The 25,986-nt window shown below is 43.7% G+C and overlaps 1 protein-coding gene across 2 annotated transcripts in view; it reads right to left on the bottom strand.

Annotated features, from left to right (window-relative positions):
- The window catches only part of PRR5L (proline rich 5 like), a 44,474-nt gene extending 19,069 nt beyond the window's left edge, over nt 1-25,405 (bottom strand). The window contains exons 1-6 of one of the 2 annotated variants that reach the window (XM_040602140.1): nt 24,928-25,405; nt 23,647-23,716; nt 22,969-23,037; nt 12,699-12,972; nt 11,235-11,315; nt 7,738-7,786 (exon numbers count right to left, since the gene is read on the bottom strand). In XM_040602140.1, coding sequence (XP_040458074.1) covers nt 7,738-7,786; nt 11,235-11,315; nt 12,699-12,868 — 300 coding nt within the window. In that variant the 5' untranslated portion in view covers nt 12,869-12,972; nt 22,969-23,037; nt 23,647-23,716; nt 24,928-25,405. The remainder of the gene's footprint in view (nt 1-7,737; nt 7,787-11,234; nt 11,316-12,698; nt 12,973-22,968; nt 23,038-23,646; nt 23,717-24,927) is intronic. The other variant, XM_040602141.1, reaches the window with a different exon arrangement.
- Nucleotides 25,406-25,986: the final 581 nt, after the last annotated feature.

Here is a 25,986-nt window from a genome sequence, read left to right on the forward strand (position 1 = left end):
AGCTTAGCTCCATACAGTTCCTGCAGATGTTGCAATTACCCTCTCAAATTTTCCCTTTTCCTGTGGAAGAGAGGCTTACTGAAAAAGGAAAAAATAATTTTAAAAAAAAACCAACAAACTACACTTCATTTCTCTTCTCCTCATCTTAAAAATATCTGGACATTTTACTTACGTCTTTTCTGCTAAAGTCACAGGCTTAGGAACAGATTCAATACAAATGTTACCCCCTCAGATCAAGCCAGACAGGTAAATTTTCATTAAAAAACCCTACAGGGTTTTCTGACAAATAAATACAATCTAATAAATGCAGCTGCAGTGGAGGTCTGTATCAGACCTTGTCTAGATTGCAAGTCTCATTTTACTGCTTTATCCCTGGTTGCCAGAGGCAACACAGAGGCACAGAGCTAAGAGGAGAAATAAATCTTCTATTTGCAAGTAAGACCAGATGAAGACTTACACCAAGTGAGTTTGAAGGGTGCATTTATTTGAAAAAGTTTAGCTGCCACCTTCCATTTCTTTGCAATTACAGCGGAACTGTGCACTTGGGGAGGCAGTTATTCCCTCCCCTCCCCAAACCAGCTTTCCCAGGATCCCCAGGGTGAAGTCCTCACCCTGCTGTTGGGACACCACAAGCTGCTATACGCTCATTGTGGGTGCTGCAATCCTGCCCTTACTCTTGCTATGCTGAAGCATGCACTGCAGAGAAACAAAGCCCCAGGTTAACCCCCCGCATGTACATGCAGTCGAGAAATTTGGAGAGATGTTTTGCAGCAGATAGAAGTGGGAAGTGGGCTTGTGAAATCTTGCAGGTTGAAACCCCCCTACTTTTCTCAGCACAGAAAAGCACAATAGCTGTTTCAGGTAAACCACCACCAAGTGCAGCAAAGACAAAGCCTTAAGTAAGTTTTCAAATGCCCCAGTTTTGGCAGACAGTATTCAAAGCTCCAGAAAAACCGCTTTTCCTTCTTCCTCAGCAGAAACCCTCCCACAATACGTGTGTGTTTGTTACTCTTGCAAAGGAAGCTGTGCTGAAATCGTTGGTAACATAAAAAAATAATCTGAAGGCAGTCACACACCATGCTGTAAAGCACAGGCACTTTCCAGGTAATTCCTTTTTCCCAGCACAGATATTTTCCCCTTCCTCTCCTGTTAGAGAAACTGAGGCAAGTTTCTCCATCCACATCCAGAGAAACAATTCCAGTTCCCCCAGCACAATGACTGAAGGTGGAAGCTGTCCCAGGCACAACAGCTGGGGCTCCTCTCTCAAACTAGCAGTAATGGGCACCTTCTCCCTCCTCTACCTTGCCAGGAGCTGGCCATCCCCAACAGGGACCATGGAGGCCCTTCCTGTGCAGGCTCCCACTACGTGCCATGCAAAATCGTATCCATCTGACTTGCCAAAGATAGAGATGTTGCCTGTCAGGAGCACTTTCCTAGCAGCCTGGTCGCAGTGACAGCCTCTGGGCAGAACCAACAGGAAGAATTTTGGAGCGATAGCCCTACCACTAGCACAGCTTGCTACATGCAAGTTGAAGGGTGGTGAAAAGCAGCTAAGTAGTTTTGGCAGTAGCTCCACAGAAAACATTGAGGAGGCTCAAGCCATCACAGGCAACTTCACATCTCGTCTGAAAGCCTTGTCTATGCAGTGTAGTAAGACACAAAGGAATTCTCCTGTTAATCAAGAAAATATTACTATTCCTAATAAGCCACTATTCTTGGGGGGAAAAAAGTTGACATGAACATCCATTTAATCACAGACAATTTTCAGTTTCCTTTTAAGTTTCCAAGCCAAACATGGCTAGTATGCCTTTAAGAAGCCAGATTAGAATAAACAAATCAATACTAGCTCATCAAACAGAAACATACGCTTGTAAGCTTGGAACAGGAATAAACTAATCCAGAGAAAACTCAAAATAATTGACTCTATTTTTCTGGGTTAAAAAAAAAAAATAATAACTTTTTTCTTCTACACATTACAGCATTTCTTAAACGCAGCACTCTCTTCTAGGCAACTGAGGCTTTGTGTTCTAGTATTGAACCACATTTTTACAGGCTCTACAAGTGCATAGACACTATTTCTTGGATAATCTGATGTTAATTTGAGGAAAAAGCATCACCCAAAGTTACTTGGCAAGTATTTTCTACAAAGTTATTGCCAGTTGTACACAAACACCTACCTACTTCTTGGCAGTGTTTTACAAAATGCAAATCTGTGTGAGCTGCAGCATCTCACACCTGGAACATCCCCCCTGTCCTTTTCTTCTTCCTCTAGAAAGACTGGAGATAGTGACAGAAGAAGAGAGATCATTTTGATCCTACATAGATAATAAATTGCAAGATAAATATGAAATAACATCCTAAAATTCCTCTTCTAGAGACAGATCTGTTCAAAACAGATAAAAAAGAAAGCTCACTTAAAACAAGTGAGGCAGGGAGAGTAATAAGGAGAGCAGACTGGGCAGACCGAGTAGGCAGCACCACTTTGATCTAGACCACAAGGTGTCAAGCAAGGCAGCAGCTACAGGAAAATCCCATGGTCGGGCCACCAGCTCTGCACTGATGAGTCAGTGCCCCAGGTGGGAGCCCTGCTTAGCCAGGGCACAGTATGTCACACCACGCTACACTTCGAGGGGTAGCAACCTCGCACCATTTCAAGTGAATCGCTCATGTCTACAAAGCCAGTGCACGCAGGGCCTGAAGCAGGTGTCCCCACTGCCACTGCCACCGCCACCCAGGGCTAGGTCCTCTGCTCAGCTCACAGTAATGGGGCTGAGCTGCCGGGTGACCCTGTCCATGATAACGAAGCTGGGCAGTTGCTATGGAATCTCTGGAGCTGCTCCATGAAAGCTCAGTCCTAGAAAGTGCCAGATGAAGCAGAAATAATCAGCAGACCTGCATGAACAGAGGTTCCCAGCCAGCAAGGAAAGAAATACAATAATAAAGACCAGCTTGACACAAAAGAGTATCGCAGACACACAGCTGAGCTCTGCAAATCACACAAGTGACCATTCTTTCCCCCTGTGCTGCAGCTGAGCTGCTGCAGCCCCTGGCAGCAGGCATGGGATGGCATTTGGCCAGAGAAGAGCTACTGCTGCCTTCATCCAGCAACAACCACCACTCCAATAACATACACAACTACTTCCTTGCCTTGCTCTGAAGCAGGTAGAAATAGAAACCTGGCACCAAGAAGAGAAATGTCACATGCACCAGGTTTTTCTCTTTGGCTAAGCAGGAGAGAGGGACACGCACCATTTTCAGCTGTAGCATGGCTTTACAAAGCAGCCTCTCAACGGAGAGCAAGCATCAAGAGAGATGCCGGATAGGCTGGAGTTCGAGAAAGACATGCACCAGGGACTTAAGCCAAAGTTTTACAGTGCCGCAGCAGCAGCAGGAGGGCATGTCTCCCCCACCACCGCAGCCCCCTTGCACAGCCAGCTTACCTACAGCGAGAGGGACTCTGACCACAGCAAGGGGTACCGTCCCAGTTCTGGCCGCTCTGAAGGGAGGGGGCAAAATCAATTGTGGCTTGGGTCTGGGCATGCCTCATCACCACTGCTGCTTACTTTTGCAGCTATCCATTATCATCTTGCTATTCTTACTCTGCTGGACACCCCAGCAACACGGGTATTTGCATGTTGTGGTTTCTATGGTTTTGCATACAAACAGAAAGCTGGGCCTGACTCCGAGTCACTAACTCCTTGTCACCTCCCACAGCTCTGCACTGCAACAGCTTGACTTCTGGTTTTAAGACACCAAAGCTCTCACCGCATTAAATACAGTCCGTTCGCCATCCCTCACCTACCAGCCCTGCCAGCAGACCACAGAGTGGAAAGATGACAGCTCTGGGCACCTGACTTTTGGCATTTGCAGCCCATGGGTGCTGGGAGAGGTTACAGTGCCTGGCAAGGAATTGGGTCTCTCCACCTCGGGAGGAGACAGTTTGGAGTTAATGTGCATAAACCGGGCAGTTCTGCTAAAGTGGTTAGATGTGAAATAGCTAGCATTTCCATTTTCCCCTGTGAGTTTCAAGATTAACAAGCCCCCAGAGAGTGAAACAAAGCAGTTCATCCTTTCCAAAGGTTTTGTTTCAGGCTGTTTGCAGAATCAGGAAGATAATGCATCAATTTATCAACACTCACTCCTTTTATATTTCAAAAAGTTTCTCCACAACCACAAGGGTCAGACAGCACAAAGGGAGCTTATCCGAAAAGCCTTACAGCTGCCTCAGAGAAGTCCTGGTCACCAATACACGCTGTTCCTCCTAATCCCAGCCTCTCACCTTTCATGGTCATAGGATTCCTCCCTGTTGCAGTTCAGCTGATCACCAGAGAACTAAGCCAGCAGTGAGAGCAGATGGTGCCCTGCTGGGTTACGGAGCAGAGGGGTGGGTACAAAGTGCCCCTTCTCAGCAGCAGGAAACTATTGGAGCAGTTCACAGGCAAAGTCAGTACTGGAAATCCTGGGGTATGAATATTTGCTTTAAGGCAGATCTGCAGCAAATATTATGAATCCCGGCTATCTGGCATCTACACTCAGACGCCGATCCAAGGAGATGGCTTGCATATATAATAGGGTTGCTAAAACAGCGGATTTATAAACACAAATCTGCTGCAGAATGAAACATCTCCATTCCCACTGAAATCCTTGCAGGAATTACATTTCTCTTTCAAATACAAACCAGACTCAGTAATTCTGGTATGATGAGAGTCTGGTAGCAGAGGAAAGCTGCCTAAACCCCTTCCATTTCCTAAACATTCCTTCAGCAACTCCAGGAGCTAAATGTGGTAATTTGTATGAGCATTGGTGAAAAGGACTTGTGAGTAATCAAATCAAGTTGATTGCAAAGGTAGATTCGTCTCACTATAAAAGTTCTGCTTTATTTTAGTATTGAAAATTCAGCGGTTAGAAATATTGTGCGCATATGTGTAAAATATACCTAATGTAAGAGCCAGATCTCTTAAAACAATGGAAAATGTGATTTTAAATACTATCTTACTGGCTCCTATTACAAGTGCTGTGGCATAAGAAATGGAAAAAATTTAAGTAAATTTATCACATCTAAATATAACATGATCCAGTTAGTTGCTCTAATTGCTGCTAGGACATTTAAAGCTGCCTGGTTACACCTGAGAGCAGATCCTTTAGGGTCCATTTCAATCTAAAAGAACAGTAAACTTGGTTCTTGGGATAGCTTTTCAGTGGGCTTTAACAAATGGAGGAGGAAGTTACAGGCAGAAGACGCACTTCCTCTCCACTCCCCATCCTGGTGGCCCACTCCCATTACTTCACCCACACCAGAGGAGATGAGCACAAGTCAAAGGAAGTCGTTGAAAACTTTATTTTTTCTTTCAAGGTTATTTTCTAGTCAAATCAGCAGCCTGATTCAACTCTGCTCATTTAGGTTGCAGCAGTATTGCTGTAAATCAGCTGGCATCTGCAGTGAAACTGTACCCACAGGCAAATGAAATAATGCTGTCAGCCCTTCTTTGGCACATGAATAGTCTTTCCCAACTTCACAACACAGGAATTTTTGAGTAAAGACATTAAGGAGGGAGAGGCAACTGCCACACGCTGTGAGTCTAGAATCAGAAATAATTCTGCATCTTAGCTCACAGCAGGGAAAAAAAGCTCATTTCTTACAATAGCCCTTATCTCAGCGTTAGTTTCATGGCTTGCCAGCACCAAGAGCTTTACTTCAGGCTAAGTCTGACGGATGCCAAGTAACTCCTTTCAACATTGAGAGGGGGAAAAAAGAAATTACAGAAATTAAGTTTGAGTCCCATTGGCTTCAGTGGGAGAATAGCAATTGCAGGTGAACTAGTACATATACAGTGAGGTGTTCGTACAAGTGTGAACAGACAGACCGACAGGAAAACAAACCCAGCGATGATCGCTGCCAGGCCCTTCCACTGCCCGCTCGCCGAGGCGAAGGCCACCGCTCTCCCAGCAGTAGCTCAGTGCTGAGCACCTACACTGCAATCATGGTCTGCGGCTGAAGAAGTGTGGTCCTGCCGTTAGGGTGAGAGCACACAGCTTCTTCTCCTGCTTTGGCAGGGAACAGTGCTGGCGATCAGAGCCTTCTCTCAGGACAAGATCAGATGCCCTCAGCTTGCCAAGAGGAATGCAACACAGATATCCATCCTCCAGCAGCGATCAGGCTGTAGTCTAAGCAGTCTCTTCAGTTGTCAGCTCTACTACTAAGAGATCCAAGGAGTCTCAGCTAATGCCACTAGCCCCAGCATGACTGTGACAGGCTCGAGGTTTACAGTCTGGGGGAAAAGGACAAATCCAGCCCCGGTGCTGGGAGCCATCCAGTCCCCAGCAGTCGTTAGCTCCTCTTGCACAGTGACACGATGCAGCTGTGTCTTCCTCAGCACTGGAACCCACCCAGGCCTCTTTCAGTAAACTCTGACTTTTCAAAACCAGGTAACAGACATACCTCCACACCTCACACCCTGCAAGACCGTGCTCAGCTTCTTCAGGCTTACAGGTGCATGAAGTTGCCTGTGGACATTTTCTGCTTATTCCAGCCCCAAACCCCATGCCTAACACTGTAGTACCCGGGTACCTGACCAAGACCTTTCAAATTTCAATTAGCCACATGTGTTAGTTGCAAACTTACATTTGCCTGTTTTTAAATTAGCAGGAGCAGTAGCAGATTTCCACTTAACCCAGGCACTTTGTGTTACACACTCAGAGCCTAGGAAACATGCCGCCATTTGGTGCCAGCAGCCACTCTTTTCCAGTAAACCACTTGTGCGGAGAGGGTCTAAAGAAGTGAAACATAACTACCCCTGGGGCTGGAGCTTGCTTCTCACTTGATTGCACAGTGTATTATTATTTTTTTAAGTCATGTAATCGAATACTGATAGGAAACAACACTAGTCTTCTTTTTCCCCTTTCTAAGCTGTTAGCGCAGTACGCAGCAGTGTCAGCCGCTTCAGAAAGTACTGAAATTTTCTCTCCCTCTCACTCAAAGGGAAGAAAACCCCCTTGTTTTCAGCCACCTCTTTTTTTTTTATTTTTTTTTTTTTTTTTTATTCAACACTACACTGAACAAGTTAGAACACTGAAAGCCATCAGTGCTCTCTCAAAATCATCCAGTACACTTTAACGTGGTTACATTTGAACCTCCATCTGTCTGGACAGTATCATACCAATAGAAGGCAATTAACACTTATTCACAACTGTGATTGATCAGGTCTTCCTTCATCCTTCATCTTTTGCTTTTTCACAGGTTGCATTTGTATTTGTGGGACTAAAAGGCAAACAGTACCCAGGTTGATTTCCTGCTGATAGGGACTTCCTTCTCTGCCCCCCACCGCCCAAACCAGACAGCTGTTATCTTTTCTCTTCCCCTTTGTTGGCCCATGTTGCAGAAAACCTACTCCTGAATTCTCTATAGTAGAGAAACAGGGGTGAAAGAAAACTTTAAAGAAGGTGGGATACCTTTTCATAAAGTTCAAGTGAATTCCTTCTTGACCTTGGCAGGCTACTAGCAGCCTTTCCTAAGCACAAAGGAAGATTATACTTAATTTAGCACAAAGCCCATAAATATGATTACTCCCAAGGCTACATGAACCCACATTAAAAAAAGTCCAGTACCTCCATCATCTTCTGTAGCAAAACAAAAACGAAACACGGAGCTACGTGTATGTATAAGGGGTCCTAATTTTTTATAGGCTAAAAAGCTGAAGAGAACAAACCTCAAAAGCAAGCAAGCAAACCATGTAATACCTGAAAGTAATCTGTGATGAAGGATCCAAGTTCACTCTTCAGCAGCCGTCTGTAGACAGAAGGAATGCAGCCATGAAATAACAGCCGTTGCTGGTCATTTCTTACAGGTATATCCGCACTTTACTACCAGTCATACCAAAGACACGTGAGTATGTATGAATGTGTCATTTTGGCCACAGTTACATTACTTTTACATTTAGGTATATATTCTACAAATGTCTACAGAGGCTATTCTCAAATCATGAAGGAATGAAACAGTTTCCCTGAAGTCTTCTATTTATAAGCCATACAGCTAGAACAAGCGAAAACCCGTTCACCTCCTGAATTCACAGAAAGTTGGGGAGACAGTTTAAAGTGGCTTCGTTTGAAATTCACTATTTTTCCCTGCTTTTTGTTTAAAAAAAGTTGCCTTTCATTTTCACTGAAGATAGCATATCTCCCTAATGCTGTACTTCCTTTTCTCTTGGAAGTAGAAGGTAGGAGGATTAAGGAGAAGAGCAACGAAGTAAACACATAAGCAGAAGCTGCAGCTTCCCCATGACTACCTCACTTAGTAAAAAATAAAAAAAAAAAGGCATATTTTTCAAGAAAGAAATTCTAGAAATTTAACAAGACGTGTTTTAAATACATGCAGACAGAAGCCACTCTAAAATTAATTTCTCATACAAACTGCTGGATTTTAAAATCAGGCTCTTATAGAAGTTTTACATCCCAATACACATTTGTATTTCAAAATTCTGATACCAAAGTCAGGATTGTTTTACATCAGAAGAAGCATTAAAAACACACAACACTTCAGTGCATTTGCACTTTTAGTGACTGTGAACATAAATTCTGTAGCAGTAAACTTTGCTTAAAATTTAAAAGGTTCCTAACACTTTCCACTGAGAAACATTGAATTTTTTTTGCTGTTCCAAGAGTTCTGCTTTTCACCAACATGAAGTATAATCAGTGCTCAAAAATGGCATTTTATTAAGGACCATCCAGTTCTCAGGCTATGTTGTTACCAAAAAACTACACCACCTTTTCCTAATCTTCGCTGAAAGTTAAGTTTGACAGCAACCTTCCTCCCAAACCATTTCATAACACTTCTACATTTATTCCCACACCAACATGCCTTTACTCCTCTGTCTGAGTGGTTATATTCAGACGGCCTATCTCAAAACACATTTCTATTTCTATGAGATGGATAAACCAGACAAATCTTTGGGGGTCCATTTGCCAGACACTCTTCCACCAGCTTTGGCAGAATATCTGCAGGGCTCTCCAGCAGCTGATTGAGAAGCCCACAGCAGGTAGCCCAGCTACCAGAGACTTGCACCCTAGAGAGAACCCAAGAGAGAAGTCTCCTCCTGCTCCTCCTGATCATGGCCAGGTCACCTCCTTCCTGAAATGCCATCTCCCGATGGCATTTCTTACCTTTCCTCTTGCTGCAACAACTGACTTTCAGAGCAGTAAAAAAAAAAAAAAAAACACCACCAAAAAAAAAAAAGTATCCAGTGAGATGATACCAAATCACAGCAAGATAAAAACTTGGTGGCAGCAATCCAGAGCAGAATGTTGCCACCTGCTTGTCTCCTGGTCCTGTCATTACTGTCCTACTTTAGAAATCTCCTGGGTTTCCCACTGTCAAATAACTAAGCGCTGTGCACTTAAAGCACTGCATTTAATAACTTCCAGCAAGGAGCTGAATGGAGAACTACAGACCAGGAAAATCCACCAGCTCGACCTCATGGCACACAAGAGTCGGCTGTCTGACAGGTCTGGCTTTTTGCCCAGTGTCAAGCTAGAGATTCACCTCACACACACACAGAGCTAATATTGTGTTGGGAGCTACATCAAGAGTCACAGGTGCGAGGCTGCAGGTGTGCATACAAACATACATGCAGATGCATGTCCTTTGCTCCTTAGAGGGACATTATTGAGCTACTTGAACGGTAAAGTGGGTTATTTAAAGAATGACCTTTGGATATGTAACCAATGCTCAGGGCACCTGCGGGAACATTAATCATGTATTTCAAGGTGAGTGCTTCCAAGTACTGCCTGGGAATGCCTGTCCATGGAAGAGGACCTTTCCCCTCCCACCATCAGCGCTGTTTACAAAGCATACACAGCTCACAAAGAATTTCCTGTTCTTCACCCAGCTCTCAACAGCCTGGATCCACTTCAGCACCCCACAGGACGGGAGTATGGTCCTGCCACCGGGGTCAAGCCCAAGCAACACAGCTCCTCTGCGCAGCACACTGCCTCCCCACGAGGCTGGGAAGGAGCACCCACTTGCACTGGGAAGGCAAACTATGGCGGGCAACAGCCTGGCAGACGTGTCACAAAACCTGAAGCTGGTTCCCAGGTCTGCCAAAAGGCTGTGGGTTACAACATTTGTTTTTCTTTTCATGTACAGAAATACTCATCCCATGGAGAATTAAGACTGCTCCAAGTACTGAAACATAACTTGAGGACTTCTGACCTGAACACACTAAAATACCATGAAAGCATGAGACGCTGTCCTCACTCAGCTCTCAAAAGGAATTATATTAAACTTTCAGCTTTGGGAGCAGACCAAGTAGGACAGAGCCTTGTGCCTTGCAAAGTGCATTTATTTTGAAATTAGGGAAAGGGGTAGTTTAGATTGCTGCTTAGTACATACTTAGCCGAAATTGCCATTTGAATCCTGATGCTAAGGAAAAATGCAAATGGAGGCGGGGGGAGGTATATAAAAGGAAAAGTGGAGCAACCTATATGACAGAATTCTTGATGAATGAACGCAAATGTAGTGGGAAAGAGGGAGGAGGAAGTACATCCATGAGCTCTGACAATACTCCTCTTAACAGCACTTGGCACAAAGGCAAGAATAAATTGTTCTTTATCTACTCTATAATCCTATCTATTGCTAACCAAACTTTCCAAATAATCAGAATGAGACCACAGATAATCACGAAACCTGCTTTAAAAAAAAAAAGTACTTTTAATCATCACTAGCGTCAGCATTGGAAAATGTTAGGTTTTCTTAACTTTAGGGATTGCATTTTCAGATCTTGCTCTGCAATTATCATAATGAAGATTAGGCTTTTAAATGAAAAGCTGTGTTTTGCTTTCATTTCAAACACTCGATGGTTCTGAGAAGCTTCGGTTCAGAAAAGAGATGTTACTACCATCATGAATGCCCTGATAAAAACGTGTAAAAAACAGCCAGGAGAGGCACACTCCCTGGGAGGGGACAAAATTCTTACAATCCGAGTCAATACACATCCTGTCCTTGTCAAAGCTACACCATCCACACAAGTCAGAGAAATGCTATTGAAGCATCCCATGCTATTCACTCCACCCAACAGCAAAAAAATAAATTAGCCTGAAACCCCAAAGCTGTGCCTAAATTTGGTCCAGTCCCTGCTCCACCCACCGATATCCTCTAACTGTGGTTCTGTAGGGGAGCAAAAACAAGCAAACACCTAACAAGCAGCAGCAAAAAACCCTTTTCACACATTTCAGCAACCTACCTGATATTTTCATTGAGGCTGTAAAGCTCATTGTTCTGCAAGCCTCCCCCTTTGAACACATTTATCACAGCTGTTTGAACACTGCCAAAAAAAGAAGTGAGACAGTACAACATCCATAAATAACAGCCACCAGTATGATTTAACACTGAGCACAATGTGAGCTAGCTGCCAAAAGCTGAGTGGTCATAATGGGATAGAGAGGTTAATTGCACTTAATACTTCCATTCTTTCTCCCCTGGAAATCATCACTCATATTTACCTACATCCTCAAAGAAGACAGGAGAACCAACCTCAAGTTGTGCCTAGAGTAAGCAAGGGAACGTCGTTACAGAGACATCGTTCACAAAGAACACATTCGTACCAGATATTTCTTTTTAACAGGGCTGTTTAGGGGATCTCTGCTGTGTGCTGCAGGCTAGTTACTTTGAGGAGACATAAATTTTTGGCAATATCTGCCAAACACATCACATTGCATTATCCAGTGATGCTAGCAGGAGCCACCCAATTTGTAGCATCTGGCAGGACCCTGGCTGTGCTGGAAAGCATTCTGCAGCCAGCATCACCTCACAGAGACCCAGCTTTAAGCCCTGTTAATGCTTGTAAAGTGCTGTTGGATCATCCTCCAACTCATACTTCTCTCACCAGCACAGAGGAAGTCAAAGCGACGGTGTAAAGATGCTTTAGCATGTCTTGTCATGGCTAACAAGAGGAGTCATCATTCCCTTAACAGGCTTTCCTTTCTGTGGTCCAGTTAAGGCATTCACACGCTTCACAGAACTCGGCTCACCATCCTGCACAAAACTGCCATGTTTTTGCTGGGCCGCTTTTGTGCAACATTAATATGCTGAGCTAGGTCAGCAAGAGAGGGGGGTCTGCAGAGCACAGAGCTGGTGCATAGTAGCAGAAGAGAAAGTAGAAACACCCACTTTTGGCAACAGATCAGATTAGGATTTCTCACTCTTCACCCTACACCTTGTTGTTCCAGTTGCCATTGCTGCGTGACACACACAGCAGACAGGATTCGGCTGTCAATAGGAAATGCTGGTGGAAGCCACAAGCTTAGCAGTTGCCAGAGGAACTTGACTGTGGTAAAAGCTGCATAATATGCAAATAAATGCCTGTCGTGCATTAAGAAACTGGTCTTTATTACCATAGTAGGAATGTGTTTTCCTAAATGGTTCTTAAAAGATGTAACTATTAACGAAGAGCAATTCTGTTTTACTTCAAGACAGTACTTCTGAACAAACCTGGCCAAAAGCAAGGTTGAACACTAGTAGGTCTAATTTTTTCACCTCTATGAAGGCTTTCAATGCTGGCAAAGCTTGGACATGCCAAAAATCCATGCATGCTTATAAAGAGACAAGCTTAGCTGTAAATGGTCTGAAGCACAAAGATAAGACACGCACGATTCTTATCACAGGGCTGCTGCAAGGTGAGAGTTCAGCCCAGGTGGGTCCTGCTCACCTGTTCCAGGCAGAGTTAGAGCTGAGCTGCAGAGCCTGCCGGGCAGCCTGGAACCGCGGCAGGTCACTGAGGACGGGGGAGCTCATGAAGCGAGGTCGGGGCCTTCTGAACGAACCCATCTTGTGGAACTGGAGAGCAACGGATGGAGCTATGGTGAACCCTCCAGTCATAGGGTCGGGTGGAGTGACGCAAGGCTGTCAGAAAGCCTCTTCTCTTGAAGGTCCAAGTGTTAATCTCAGTGATGTCAGCGATTCTTCACACCCAAGGACTCAACCTGCAGCAAAAGCAAAGAGTCAGCCTTGGACTAGCAGTTTCCCACAGTGTCAGGCTGCAACATGGACATGCATTGCAAGATGTCGAAGAAACTGAAGCAGTCATGCAAAACAAAAAGAAAGGAATATAGCAAGACAGAGAAAGGAGGGATGAAAATATCCTATCCCACTAACAGCAAATTTGGGCAAATCTTCGAGAGTTCTTAAACAGCATCCCCCTTTCCCATCTTGCCCCTTAAATAATGACCCAACTCAACCAGCCAGAAATACAACCATGCTCTCTTGATTTCAATTAGCAGAGATGAACATGGTGCCTAAACTCTTCTGCCAGAGTTTACAAATTACCTTAACAAAAAACCCTTTACAAATACCTTTAAATACAGTTAACCATTCAGCCTGTATAAAATAGCAGACACTGGAGAACGAGAAAATAAAACTATTTCACCAGTAAAGGAACAAAAGATGAACAATGGAAGAAAAGATGAACAAATACAATGCTGCTTTTTTTTTTTTTTTTTTGAGAAGTGTTGTGCAAGGGAATAAACCCACTCGTTATTAGTCCATCACAAAAAAGATATAGTAGGGAGCTTCTGCAAAAGAGGTCTGGCAACAAGATATTCTGAGAATTTTGTTTGTTTTGTTTTCTACAGAATGAGAAGTAATTGCTAGGCCAAATACAAAATGCCGGTATTTTCCACTCTGATCATTGTCTCCATATAGATGAATATGTAGGCCCAAGTAAACCACAGAAATAGAAGTTAGCTTGGATAAAAACCACAAAAAAAACACTTCAGCAAAGCTTCTATACTTTGAGATCTTCCCACTTCAGATGAATACAAGCAGTAGATGTAGTTGGCAGTTTGGACAATGGAGATGTGGGAGAAAGGAGGGAAAAAACCCAACAAAACAAATGAAAAAACTTGTGTAACTGAACTGCACACAAAAGATGTAAAGCAAAATCTCTTTTCCACTTCACCTCATGCTGAAGATGTACGAAGAGATAATCAGCAAAAGAAATGTTGTGTATCTATACCGTGCTTCTAGTTTGATGAGTGCTCAGCTTCAGGAAACTCCTTCCACTCCCCAAACTGTAGTTGACTCTTTTACATATAAGAGAACAGCTTTATTCTCACCTGACCAGTCCCATTTCATGCTGAGCATACTGCTACCCCGCCTCTGCATGGCCTTGTCAGATTCTGCTCGGCCACCATGAAGGCCTCACAAGCCCATGCTGTGCCACAGACACCACATACCCTGCCACCAAGGAAGTTAAAGAAGAAAACATCTCATTTTTTAGGCACTGGAATACGTGGTACTATCATTCTTGAGAAGCACCAAGTAGTAAATACAGTTGTTATTCCCCCACAAGCTAAATACAGTTTGCACAGATCTGTGTGGAACTGGAACGTGGCTACAATTGCAACTTTTTTTCTCTCTTTAGACAGCTCCTGGCTGTCTTTAGAGATGATAAAGCCCAGACAGTCTTTCGTGACATAAGCTTAACCTTGACGGTTATGGCTTGAAAGACCAGCAATCCGTTGATTCTGTGTCTGCTCTGCTCCAACATAAAAAAAACCAACAGCATGTCATAACTTTTAGAAATCAAGAATAAATGTAAACTAATACAACTAATCAGCAGGGTCTTCTGTGTGCATTTTTAAATAAGAGATCAGTTGACATTGCCCACACATTTTCAACCTGCTAGCAATTTCTCTATTGGCAATTGTAACCACATCAGAAGTTGTCAGAGGAAAAAAGCTGCAGCACCTTGGAGAGCCGAGGGCAAGCTTTTCTCACAGCATACCAAAAGGTGTCCGGGAGGCAAAATGCAAGTATAATGGATGTTTCTGTTGCAAAAAAGTTCTTGTGCCAATGTTTGTCATCTCCAAGTTCCAAAGCTGACAATGTGAGGAGCTGAATGAGTGACAGCTCACTTCTCCCAGCAGTGCAGCAAAATGTCTAACAATTTTAATAAAGGGAAAACAGCATATATTTTGCAGACCTATAAAATGCAATATAAGTGTTACTTTAGATCAGTTGTAGGCATTTAACAAAGCTAGAAAGGAGTGGTTAAGATGCCTGTGCCAGCCCACAAGCTTTCTCCTATCACTATTCCAGGTGCCATAAGGGCATACAAGTATCTTTCTCCCCAGCAATGAAATCATTTTATAAAACTGCATTTATATTAATTTGAGTTAGATTAAATTGCAAGGGGAAAGCTTAAATTCAGAAATGTAAATTGGGAGAACAACCTCTGTGCCTTAATATACATAGATTTAGAGTTTGCCTAGGAAATTATTTGGCCTGTTCCGTGCAGGCGGCAAAACTCTATGATCAGTTATGTCCCTCCTGAGCTTGTGCTATGGATTTATGAGACTGATTCCACAGCAGCAGAACTGTGACATTACACAGTGCCCCACAATACATTTCCTGAACACTTCTTACCAAGGGAATGTGCTTGTTTCTGCTCACAGAAACATACATGCTCTTTTCCTTAACTTCTGTTAGAGTCACGTAGACAGATAATAACAAGCTTTTGTCTGCGAAGAGCAGATAAGACACCCCTCTTCCCCCTTCCTCCCCCAACCCCAGCCTGCAATTCTGTGTTACTGTCAAGTCAACCTTACTTTAGGTTCTCATCAGGAATTTAAGACAAGATCTTCAGCTTTAGGACCAGATTCAGTCTTATTTTCATTTCTTCAGGATTCAAAGATACAAATCTCTCCTATCTTATCTAAACCAGTAACAGTTAAATGTCAGGCACAGCAGACTTCAGTTACTCTGAAAGCAGGCCAGCCACCAAATGGTATCCAAACATAACTGACCCACATGTTATCAGAACTGCAAATGCCAATGTCTGTGAGAAGGACCATCCTCTCCACATGCCCACAGCCTATTTTAGCTATTTCCAGAGTTTCATAAAGCTTGAAGTAACAGAGCATTTACCAGAAAACGGACTTTTGGCACAAGTGCATCTGAAGGCATAACAAAACACCCAAGCCCAACCAAACACTTCCATCAGACCAGATTTTCCTTTCATAGCAACTAGTTTCCACTGGAAGCTTTCCCAAAGCAAGGCAGCCTTGTAAATACTGCTTCATTTTCACAGTGAAGTTGCATTGGCAGTTTGTTGGCAATGTCCATAGTGTGCATTCTGCAGCATGCATTTTTTTGGCTTTTTACTGAGAGAAACTACCCTTGTGGCAAGAAAAGCATTAACATAGTTATAGGTTAGTGAGAAGCCCTCATGGTATTCAGGCTGGTTTAGCTATTGGGAATGAACAGTATTTAGCAAAATACTGAGTACAGCAAGGAACAGTTTTCCTTTTCACTTTGCCATGAGAACTCTCACAGAATTACGCAGAAATATTCAGAAACAGATACTGTCCTCCTAGAGGCCTTCAGTCCGAACTCCCTCGCAGCTACAGTCTCCTCTTCCTAAGATTAAAGTGTTTTAGAAGACTACAAAATATCACCTACTTCTAATAATCATAGTCCTATTCTTTACCAACCACAGAAACTAGAAAAAGCTTTACAGAGAAGTAATTATTATTTTTTTTCTCCTTTTATACAGAGTGAATGGAGCCATCAGGGTGCAGCATGTTCTAGCGACCAAGCAAAACTCTCACCATTGACTATAAACTGCACAAAGACCCGGAGACTGAAGTGCAGCAACTGCATGAGAGATACAGCTGCGCCAAGATAATCTCTCACTGCCACATGCTCCAGCTGCTGGGACAATGCTTTATGTGGCATCACGGCATTTCAAACTTCTTGCCAGCTGATAACATCCTAAAACATTCCCCACTCTCCTCATCTTGCTTAATGACCCTGCACATCTTGTTTTGAGAAGAAGCTTGTCGTAAGTGAGAGACAAGTACTGCTCTTCCTTCTCTTTCAGCTATCCTACCCCCCCACCCCCCACCCCCCACCCAGTCTTTTTTTTTTTTTCCCTCTTATCCTCAATTATCATCTCAAAGACCAGCTATCAAAACCCTCTAGATCTCTAACAAGGAGAGATGTCATCTGTGTAAAACCCAGGTCTTTGAGTGAGCAAACTCTCCAGAGCTTGAAACCAGTGTTCTCAACTGGGGAAGCAAAGCAGGACAATGAGTCAATCACTTGCAATTCATCACATCTGAGTAAACACTTCTAGGATTAATCTAAATCTTTAAAGAGAAGAATCAAACATGGAGACAAATCCTCTTCAAACACACATAGATACAGACATTTATATAAACATTACAGTCATCAAGCTAGGATTTTTTTTATTGTTTGTTTTCTGTTAGCCATGAAAACCAACACAGAAATCATTATAAAATGATTTCATGAAAAGACCTTTCCCTCCCAATGGACCATAATACATCTGACTGTCTGGAGGAAAAGGAAGATCAGGCAATATACCTAGGTGTATCTCTACCAAAGAAAGAAAAAGTTGGCAGCATTTCCTCTAAATTATGAACCTTCATGATAATCTTGGGCTAAACAACAAAAAGCCCATGGCAACTGAGGTTAAACAAAAGAACAGACCATTTTAAATTCCTCTGATGCCTTCTTTGCAAGACTCTGAGCAACACTCACTAATGGAAGTGACAGGGCAGCAAAAATTAGAACTGTTTTTGCTTCTTAGAGTAAAACTTGTACCAGCACTACTTCACACCAAAAAGCCACAAGTCAGAAAGTAACTTTAAACCAGAAGGCAAGGGAGGGGAAGCAGAGCAGAGAAGTCACAGGATGCTCAATTCATCCAAACAAGCACTTCCCAGGTCTCCTGAAACAGAGCAACAGAGAATGAGGAATGCATTCACATATAAGAGAAGCTCTGCCATTTAAACTTCTTTTAGTGGTAAAACTCCAGCCCCATCTTTAAGAAAGATATCCACTTGCCCATTTTCCTCTCCTTTATATGCTTTGTATAATTGTGACATTGATGACCTATGACCATTAAATACACAAACTGGGTACTGCAACATGCACCAGAATTGTTTTGTAATGATTTTGGATGTGGAAGAGGCATAATCTTAAGAGAAATCCCCCACTGTAGTAGGCCTACAGACCCACAACGAGCACTTTCATCCTACCTCAGACACAAAAAATACACAGAAAACTGTCTAGATTCTTGTTAGCTGATTCTTCTTGCAGCCAAGTAAATTCCTAACAAAGTACGTGACTAGCCAAATCCTTGATTCAACTGACAAGATCTGATGACAGTATTTCTGACAAAAATCCCCCATTGATTTTCTATGCAGCCATATGGAGAAGTGGAAAAGCAGCCCACAACCTGTAACTTCAAGTCTGTTTGGTAATCACAACTACACATGCGTGAACTTCGTTTACATTCTACAAAAACAAAGGCAGCACTTGCCAGTGTTAAATTTGCAACACAGTTTCTCTTACAGCCCCCAATTGCACAGTTTCTTAAAAGTGAAAAGGGTCTCATTTTCAGAAGGAGATAAGATGATCAAATCGAGATTTATTTAATAACTAACAAAGGTCTTTTCTGGTTAACATTAATCAGAAACTTTGTCTTAGACATATATCAGAAGTAATTGAAAGCAAGAGTGTAAAAGATTTTGGAGGCAGCCTGGGACCCGATTGCAAGGCATTGTCCTTCCTACATTCATCCTTCCATGCCTTCATACCTTTGGAAATCTGACTCATGAAAAATTTAGTGCTTAATCCACAGCCCATCAAAGACAATAGGAATCTAAATATTGGTGTTAACATGGTTTGAGTTAAGCCCTGAAACAGCAAGGAAAACTGCAGATATTTTCTTTGGTGAGCAGACCCTCACATAAGGAACAGTTTATCTTCAGGTGTGCTCATGCTAGCACCAGGAGCACAGACCATGCCCTAAGAGACATTCCCAATGCAGGAAGGTAAATGGAAGAGTGCAAGACCAGCCTTCAGGTCTGACAAACTTGTCAGCAGGATTGATTCAAGTTGCAGACTTTAAAAGACAGCTTCTTCCACCCATATATTAATGCCACTTGTTTCTGAAATCCCACCAACAAAACCAGCTCAGAAATTTTGCAAGGGGAAACTCTATCAAAGCTATGATCAGGTATCGCGGGCCACGGGCACACTCGGGGGCAATGCCCCTACTCCTCAGCACAAGGGCAGGATCCAGGCAGTAACAAGGAGGGTGTTCCACCAACACCACTGCACTTCATCCAGCTGTAACCCAGATGCTGCCCAAGCGGGCAAAGCAAGGTGATAACTCAAACTCTCTGTGCAGGTTACATGCCAGCTGGCAAATGCAGCACTTCAGCCAGCCAAAGCATATTACCTGCGCCCCACCACACACCTGCTGCCAGCCCCTGGCTGGCTCCAGTGCAGGCAGTGCACTGCTGCTGGGGTTGCCTGCCTGCCCTCCCCACCCTGCACAGCAGGAAAGCCCAGAGGTATCCCATGCAGGCTCAGCCCCAGGTAGATGAGCCACTCAGTCCTGCAAAACATTAATTTCGTGAAGAGCTCTTGGAGGGTTACTAATAAGAGTGAAAATAATTATCTCAATTTTCTAGCTGAGGAAATGAAGTTGCAAATCCAGTGAAGTCACTTACCCAGGTCTTCTACCTCACAAGCCAGGATCCTATTCACCAAACAAAAATATCCCTCTGAGCAACTTTAATGAAGGTTTTCAAATTATTTCACAGAATTGGAGAGAACAAGCATTCACCTGATCTACTTCTCCTTTTCAAAGCTGACTCAATACCAAAAGGTGTCTTTTTATCATTATTATTCCTTTGCTGGGCTACCCCACCATGAAGGCAGCAACTTGGTACCCCATAAACAGTCTGGAGATGTTCTACTAAACTCACCTATCCTTAACTAAACTTAATAGATTTTTAACTACCAAGATGAAATATGTAAAAGAATTGACATAAACAGAATATGGGAAAACAGTTCTCTCAATACAGAGTGTTGACACTCTGGTATGTACCCATATATCCAATAACTTTACTGCTACTGTTTGACTACTCGAAACAAGATCTCACCTTCCCTATCTTCCTAGTACACACCCATCTCCACAAATGAGACCCCAGCATCCCTGCCTTCCTTCCCCATCTTTTGCATATTCCCTCTTCAAATTGGACCCACATCATGCCTTTATTCACAATACATCTCAAAAATTCACAAACAGATCTAACCTGGCTTTGACAAAAGAGCTATGTAACATTTGAAAAGAAACTCAGTGGTTTCTACTAGTTATGCTTTGAGTTCCTGAGGTTAAAGCAAACCTGAAACTCAAAGCGAAACTCTGCTTACAGCAAGAGGAAATATATAAGGAGGGGGAAAAACCTTTGCTTATATCCCAACATGATCTGAGAAGCTTCTCTGTAATTCAGAAACCACTGTAACCCATTTGGAGTTGATGGCCAGTTAGAAGTAGGACTGCTGCTTCACGTCTATATGCAGTACATTCTTTTTAATGAGGAACTGTAAGAAATCAGTAATGGCAGTGAAACAGTTCAATGTAAACTAAAGCAATCAGGTCACAGTAAAGAGCATACAGAAAAATAAGTATTTTGTAATATAGGAGTAGCATCTAAGACAACAAAGTTATTTTGTTCTCTACCACTGGTTTTCTATGTTATTTCAAAAACATTACTTAATTCTTTGGGCTCACATAATTCAAAAAATGGAGAAAATTGTCATAGCTATTAAAAGGCACCACATATTTGCAAAAAGCTCTGAAATTCTTGGATGGAGAATAGAGAACACCTCATTAGAATCACTTAGCAGATCAGTATGAATTCAGCTAGAGAAATTTGATTTAGATGCACTAACAACTGATGTAATCTGATTGAAACAAATTGTGTTCCCTGTATGAGCAAATACCACACCAAAAACCTGCCTATGAAAGGCAAGAAACAAAAGCATAGCAGAGTTTCAGAATCATAAAACTGATGGACTGGACTGGGACTGAAAAAATACGCTTGCCGCTTTGGTTAGATAAGAACCCCATCCAATAGAGAGAAGGAAGGGATAAGAGAGGAGAAAGTGGAGATATATCACCATCTTCTGATTAACTGAAAGCATTGGGGTTTTTTAGGCATTTCATAAAGTTGTATCCATGACAGTTACAGTAACCATCCTTTCAAAATGAAGTCAGTGCAGTGCTGTCCTAATCCACGGCAGCTAGTGCAGATTTTTTAAGCAGCAGCTTATCTGCATCCCTCTTTCAAGTTTCACCCATCAAGACATAGCTCACTTCAGACAGCAGCGTTAAAATCACCATTGCTCTGCCTCCAATTCTATAGCAAGGCTTTACTCAAGCTGTTACACTCTAAAAAGCGTAACTGATTTAATAGCAAAGTAGTACTTCAAGGAGCTCAGGCCCCCGATTTAGTGGCCTATGTTATTCCCAGGCCTACCAGTCTTAAACTCTGTTGATTTCCAGAATGACTTTTAATCAGCACAGCCATATGGAAACAAGCCATAGCATGAAAACAAGGAAAGAAAAAAAAAAAATTACACAGACATAAGTAGTTATTTCCTTCCACTGTCAGGAACAGCATTCAATAGATGCACTAGTAAGTGCGGCCCTACTGGAGCAAAACAGGCCAGGAATGCATCACTTGAATGATACAAGTATGATTAAGCCATCAAACTTTTTGCTGTAGAAAAGGCCTTTGGATTGAACTGACTTGTTTTTCAAACCTAGAAACTAACATAGCAGCTTCAACCTGTTTCAAATGACTCCCGAGTAGCATCTGCTGCAAAATTCAGGAAATACATGTGTTAACTCATTCGAAACAAATACAGAGTACATTGAACAGTCTGCAGCGATCACAGAAGTTTTGCTTAGCAAAAAGGAATAAAAGTCATAGCTGCTCAACAAGTAAACTGTTCATACTCTGTAGTTAACATGAGCAGCAGAACTAAAACAGCCCTGCTCACCCACATCATGCTCTCTTCTGAATTTCACATGTGCAGGAAGGGATAATCCCCACCAAGAGCCCTTCTTTCAAGCATGGGCTCTAAAAACACTTTCACAAAGCTCAGAGAAACTTTGTCCTTTTAGACCTTTCCTTCCTTGGTCAAATGTGGTGAAATTCACGAACTAATTCATAGTTACAAGAGGGAAACAGGTAAAGGAGAGCTACAGGGATGCTTTCTTAAAGATGCCAGGCAGAGGTGGGGTAGGGGTTGAGAGAGCACAGCTTCAGAAGAAAAAGTCATATCACTCTAAATGTTAAAAATGTTTAATTTTCTAGAAATGTTGATCAGAAAGCATGCAGGATACACTTCATCAAAATCAAACAGAACATCAGCAACTGCAATTATTTTAGAAACTATCTCTGCTGCAGCTAGAATGACAATCTATTATCTTTGTGCTTTCTTGCACTTCATACTTACTCCTTTTTGCTTGTTTTTTCTTTTCACATTCCTATTGTTGTTATTAAAAACATAAGTATGCCCCACATTTTTAACCCTGGGGCTACAAAACATAGCAGTTAAGTAGCCTGCTTATACATCACAGCCTACCCTCACCCAGCTCTAGTATAAGCAGGGTTTTTTGCTAAAATCTTAAGCACAATCTTCCATCCTCAGAGTTGCTCATAGCCCCATCTCCTGTAGTAAGAACAGGTTGTTATGCCCTACTAAATAAGCCCTGGCACGCAGAACATACTTAGTGTACATTTATGCTTCAATTCAGATCAGCAGAAACAATGAGTACAAAAGGCCATACATTGCGGTGGGGAAAAAACCCAGAAATACTACAGGCACCTAGAAAACTCACATGAAAACTGAACTCATTGAAAATGAGTTACAAAAAGGATACAATTCTAGTACTCATTTGACTGCTACTTCTAATCCCTTGCTGATACATTCAGGTCCCATTCCTCTACACTTTCCCTAAGAATGGAAGCTACATCGATTTATTTCTCATATAAAAGGTTAAATATCTCACCTATTCTGTGTCTTTGGTTTCTGGAAATTTAAGGAATTGAAATTCTTCCATAAGGGATTGAGGAGTCAGTAAACACTACCTGCGTTCCAGTTGAACTTTGGAAGTCTTATCAAGAGTCTCCGCTGACATCAGACAGCCCATAAACATGCTGCATAAAAATAATTACAAAGAATTTTATCTTGAAGGCTGAAGAAAAATGCAAAACTGTCACCTTAACTCTGCTGTAAAACTGCCAAAAGGAAATACTGCTATTAAACTGACATAGCAAAAAAGACTCTCATATGCCCTTGAACTTCCCTGCCCACCCTTGGCACTGCCAGCTTCCAGGTACCATCCATGCAGAATCCAGTGAAATGCACCATAGCTGACTTGCCAGCTAGTTCAGTCAGATATCCAGGACATCCCCATCATAGACAACCACAGCACAATCTACTTCTGGAAAAGCTTTTTCCTAGCTTCACCAAAAAGCAGCTGTTTCTCAGCCCAAGTCCAAGAATTTTCCTCCTCAGATATGCCATAGAAGTCCATGGCACTAAAATATTATCAAGAATGCTGTAAGTTGCCTATGAACTGTGTATCAAGAGCGTACATTGTCTTACATAAATGTGAAATTTTCATTTACTTGGGATGGGAATTCTGCTTTTGCTTGTGTTTTGGAACACAAGAGAATCATATTTTCTTTTCATTTCAGTACTTTGGTAGCACTTTTAAGTTCATTAATATCTTACATGTTACAACTAAAAGAAAAGTTGCAAACCTTCTGGGGGAATCTATCAGCACTCTGCACCCTATGTGACAGGTCAAGCAATCACAATGGTCTCTCTTGGCTGTAAAAAATATAAATAGCTTTAATAGGAGAAATTTAATCTACACAGCAAAACCAGAATGCAAGTGCTTTTTAATCACGTTTCTCTACTCACCTACACAGAAATGCCATTAGATTTGGGCTGCTACCACAGATCACACTCTCAGTCCTAATGTCCTTCTCATGGCTGTGAAATAGCTTGCATAACTTATTGCACCTATATTCAGCTACAGGTCATTTTTTTCTTGGCAAAACGCTAACACAGCTCTTCACAGGGGTCAGAAGACAGGATTTTACCCCTAGCTAGTTTCAGGAAAGCCTGCAAAGCACATCTTGACTCCGCTGATCTATCTATACCATCAGGGACCATTGCACAGCTGGAGCATGGCATCTGTTTTAGAAAAAGCTACATTGCCTAGTCATCAGCTTCTCTGTCTTATGCATGCTGCCTCATTATGAAATAAGATCTACAGGTATATACATTAAATATACATGCACATACAGCACTATAAGCAAGATGTCAACAGCTCTTGCACACTGACCCAGTGAGTTCTGCATAACTGAAACCTTTCATACCACAAAAATTGCAGCATTGCCTATAAATACGCTCAGCACTTGTTGCTGACAAACAAAAAATCTCTCTAGTCAAGACAGCCCACCTACATGAACAAATCATCACATGACTGGAAAAGACAGGGGAAAAAATAGCTGTGTTTTGGACTATGTTTTTCAGCATAGACAGCTAGGAGCTGTGTTGACTGGGGTCACTGCTGGTATGACGTGCCGCTGTGGCTCGTGTCCCGCAGAGAAGAAGGTGGCAGGGGACGGGTTTAGAGTTGAAGGAACCGAAAAGTAGATTATGTCCACGAAAATGGAAAGCACTGTAACTGCTCCTTGGGCAGAGAGGTTCTGAGCACTCGTCGGGAAACACGGGTGGCATCGCCACGAGGGAGAGGCCCGAGGGAGACAGAAGGGGATGGAGCTACACTTCAATTTTTAAACAGGCAGCCTGCTACTCACAGCTTTTGTCTCCTCTTGCAGTGGCTACGTGCTAATTCAATGTATTTAGAGAAAGAAGGGAGAAAAGCCTGTTTCCCTTCACCCCCGGTTTCGGAATTATTGCGTTGCCTGGGGGGAAGGGTTAGACCGAGACATTTAGTTTGGAAATGACTCACTCGGCAACACTACGGAGCCGGAGGGTCTATTTTTAATATTTTTAAATGGAGAACTTACCCAGGTTTTATGTCTGCGCTTTGCTTCAGCGGCACCGCTGGGCGCGGGGGGCCGCCGCAGCCGCTGCCTTCCGCAAGCATCCCCTCCGCGCCGCCCGCCCGCCGCCAGCACCGCCGCCGGCCCCGCTGCCCGTGCGGGCAGAGCCGGGGCGCCCGCACCCCCCGCGGCCGCGCAGCCCCGGCCCGCGCCCGGCAGCGCCTCCCGCACTCACCCCCGCCGGGCCGCAGAGCGGGCGCTGCGCGGGGCGCGCCGCTCCGCCGCCGGCCGACGGATGTGCCGCCTCTTCGCCACGATCTGGCGAAACTTGCCACCAACCGGCCGGAGTTTTACACTGCCTGGCGGCCGGCCAGCATTTGGGGTGGTGTTTCTTCAGCAATCTGCCTCTTGCTGGCTCCTCCCAGCAGAGACAAAAGCAGCCGGGCCGGGCTGAGCCGCGCCGGGGGGAGCAGGGGCAGCTCCCCCGGCCTCCCGCCCCACCCCGCCCGGGGGAAGCTCGCCTCGCCTCGCCTCGGCCCGTCCCGGCAGAGCGAGGAAGTTTAAACGTTGACCTTTGGCGAGAGCAGGGGAAAGGGGAGGATGGGGGGGCTCCGGAGGCCCTTGGCGGGGTGGGGCGGCCGGCCCGGGCCCCGCCGGGCGCCCCCCAGCCGCTGCCGGGAGTCCCGTCGACTCGGCCGAGAGATGCCGGAGCTGCCGTCGGCCCCTGGCAGGCCCGGCCCGGGGCACCGGGCTGCGGACCAAGGGTCGTTACGGCCCGCCGAACGTGCGGCGCGAGGACAGGGCTCGGTTTATTCCGATGCCACGGTTCCGGGGCCGGCCGCCGCCCGGCGCAGTGAGCTCTGCCCAGCTCCCGCGGTCTGCGGCAGGTACCGGGCAGGAAACTGCTGAAAAAAACCCCACGGGTAATTCAGGGTCCTTCGGGAGATGACAAAGCCGCAATTAGTTGCAATTAGCGAGCAATCGCATGGAACGTGTAACTCGTATAGCGATGACTTTGGGAGAGCTGCTCGTTAATTTAAAGCGCTGAGATTAAGTGTTCAAAGGAGACGGATCAAGTCTGTA

Source organism: Falco naumanni, chromosome 7 (assembly GCF_017639655.2).
Source record: "Falco naumanni isolate bFalNau1 chromosome 7, bFalNau1.pat, whole genome shotgun sequence".
NCBI classification, from domain to species: Eukaryota; Metazoa; Chordata; class Aves; order Falconiformes; family Falconidae; genus Falco; species Falco naumanni.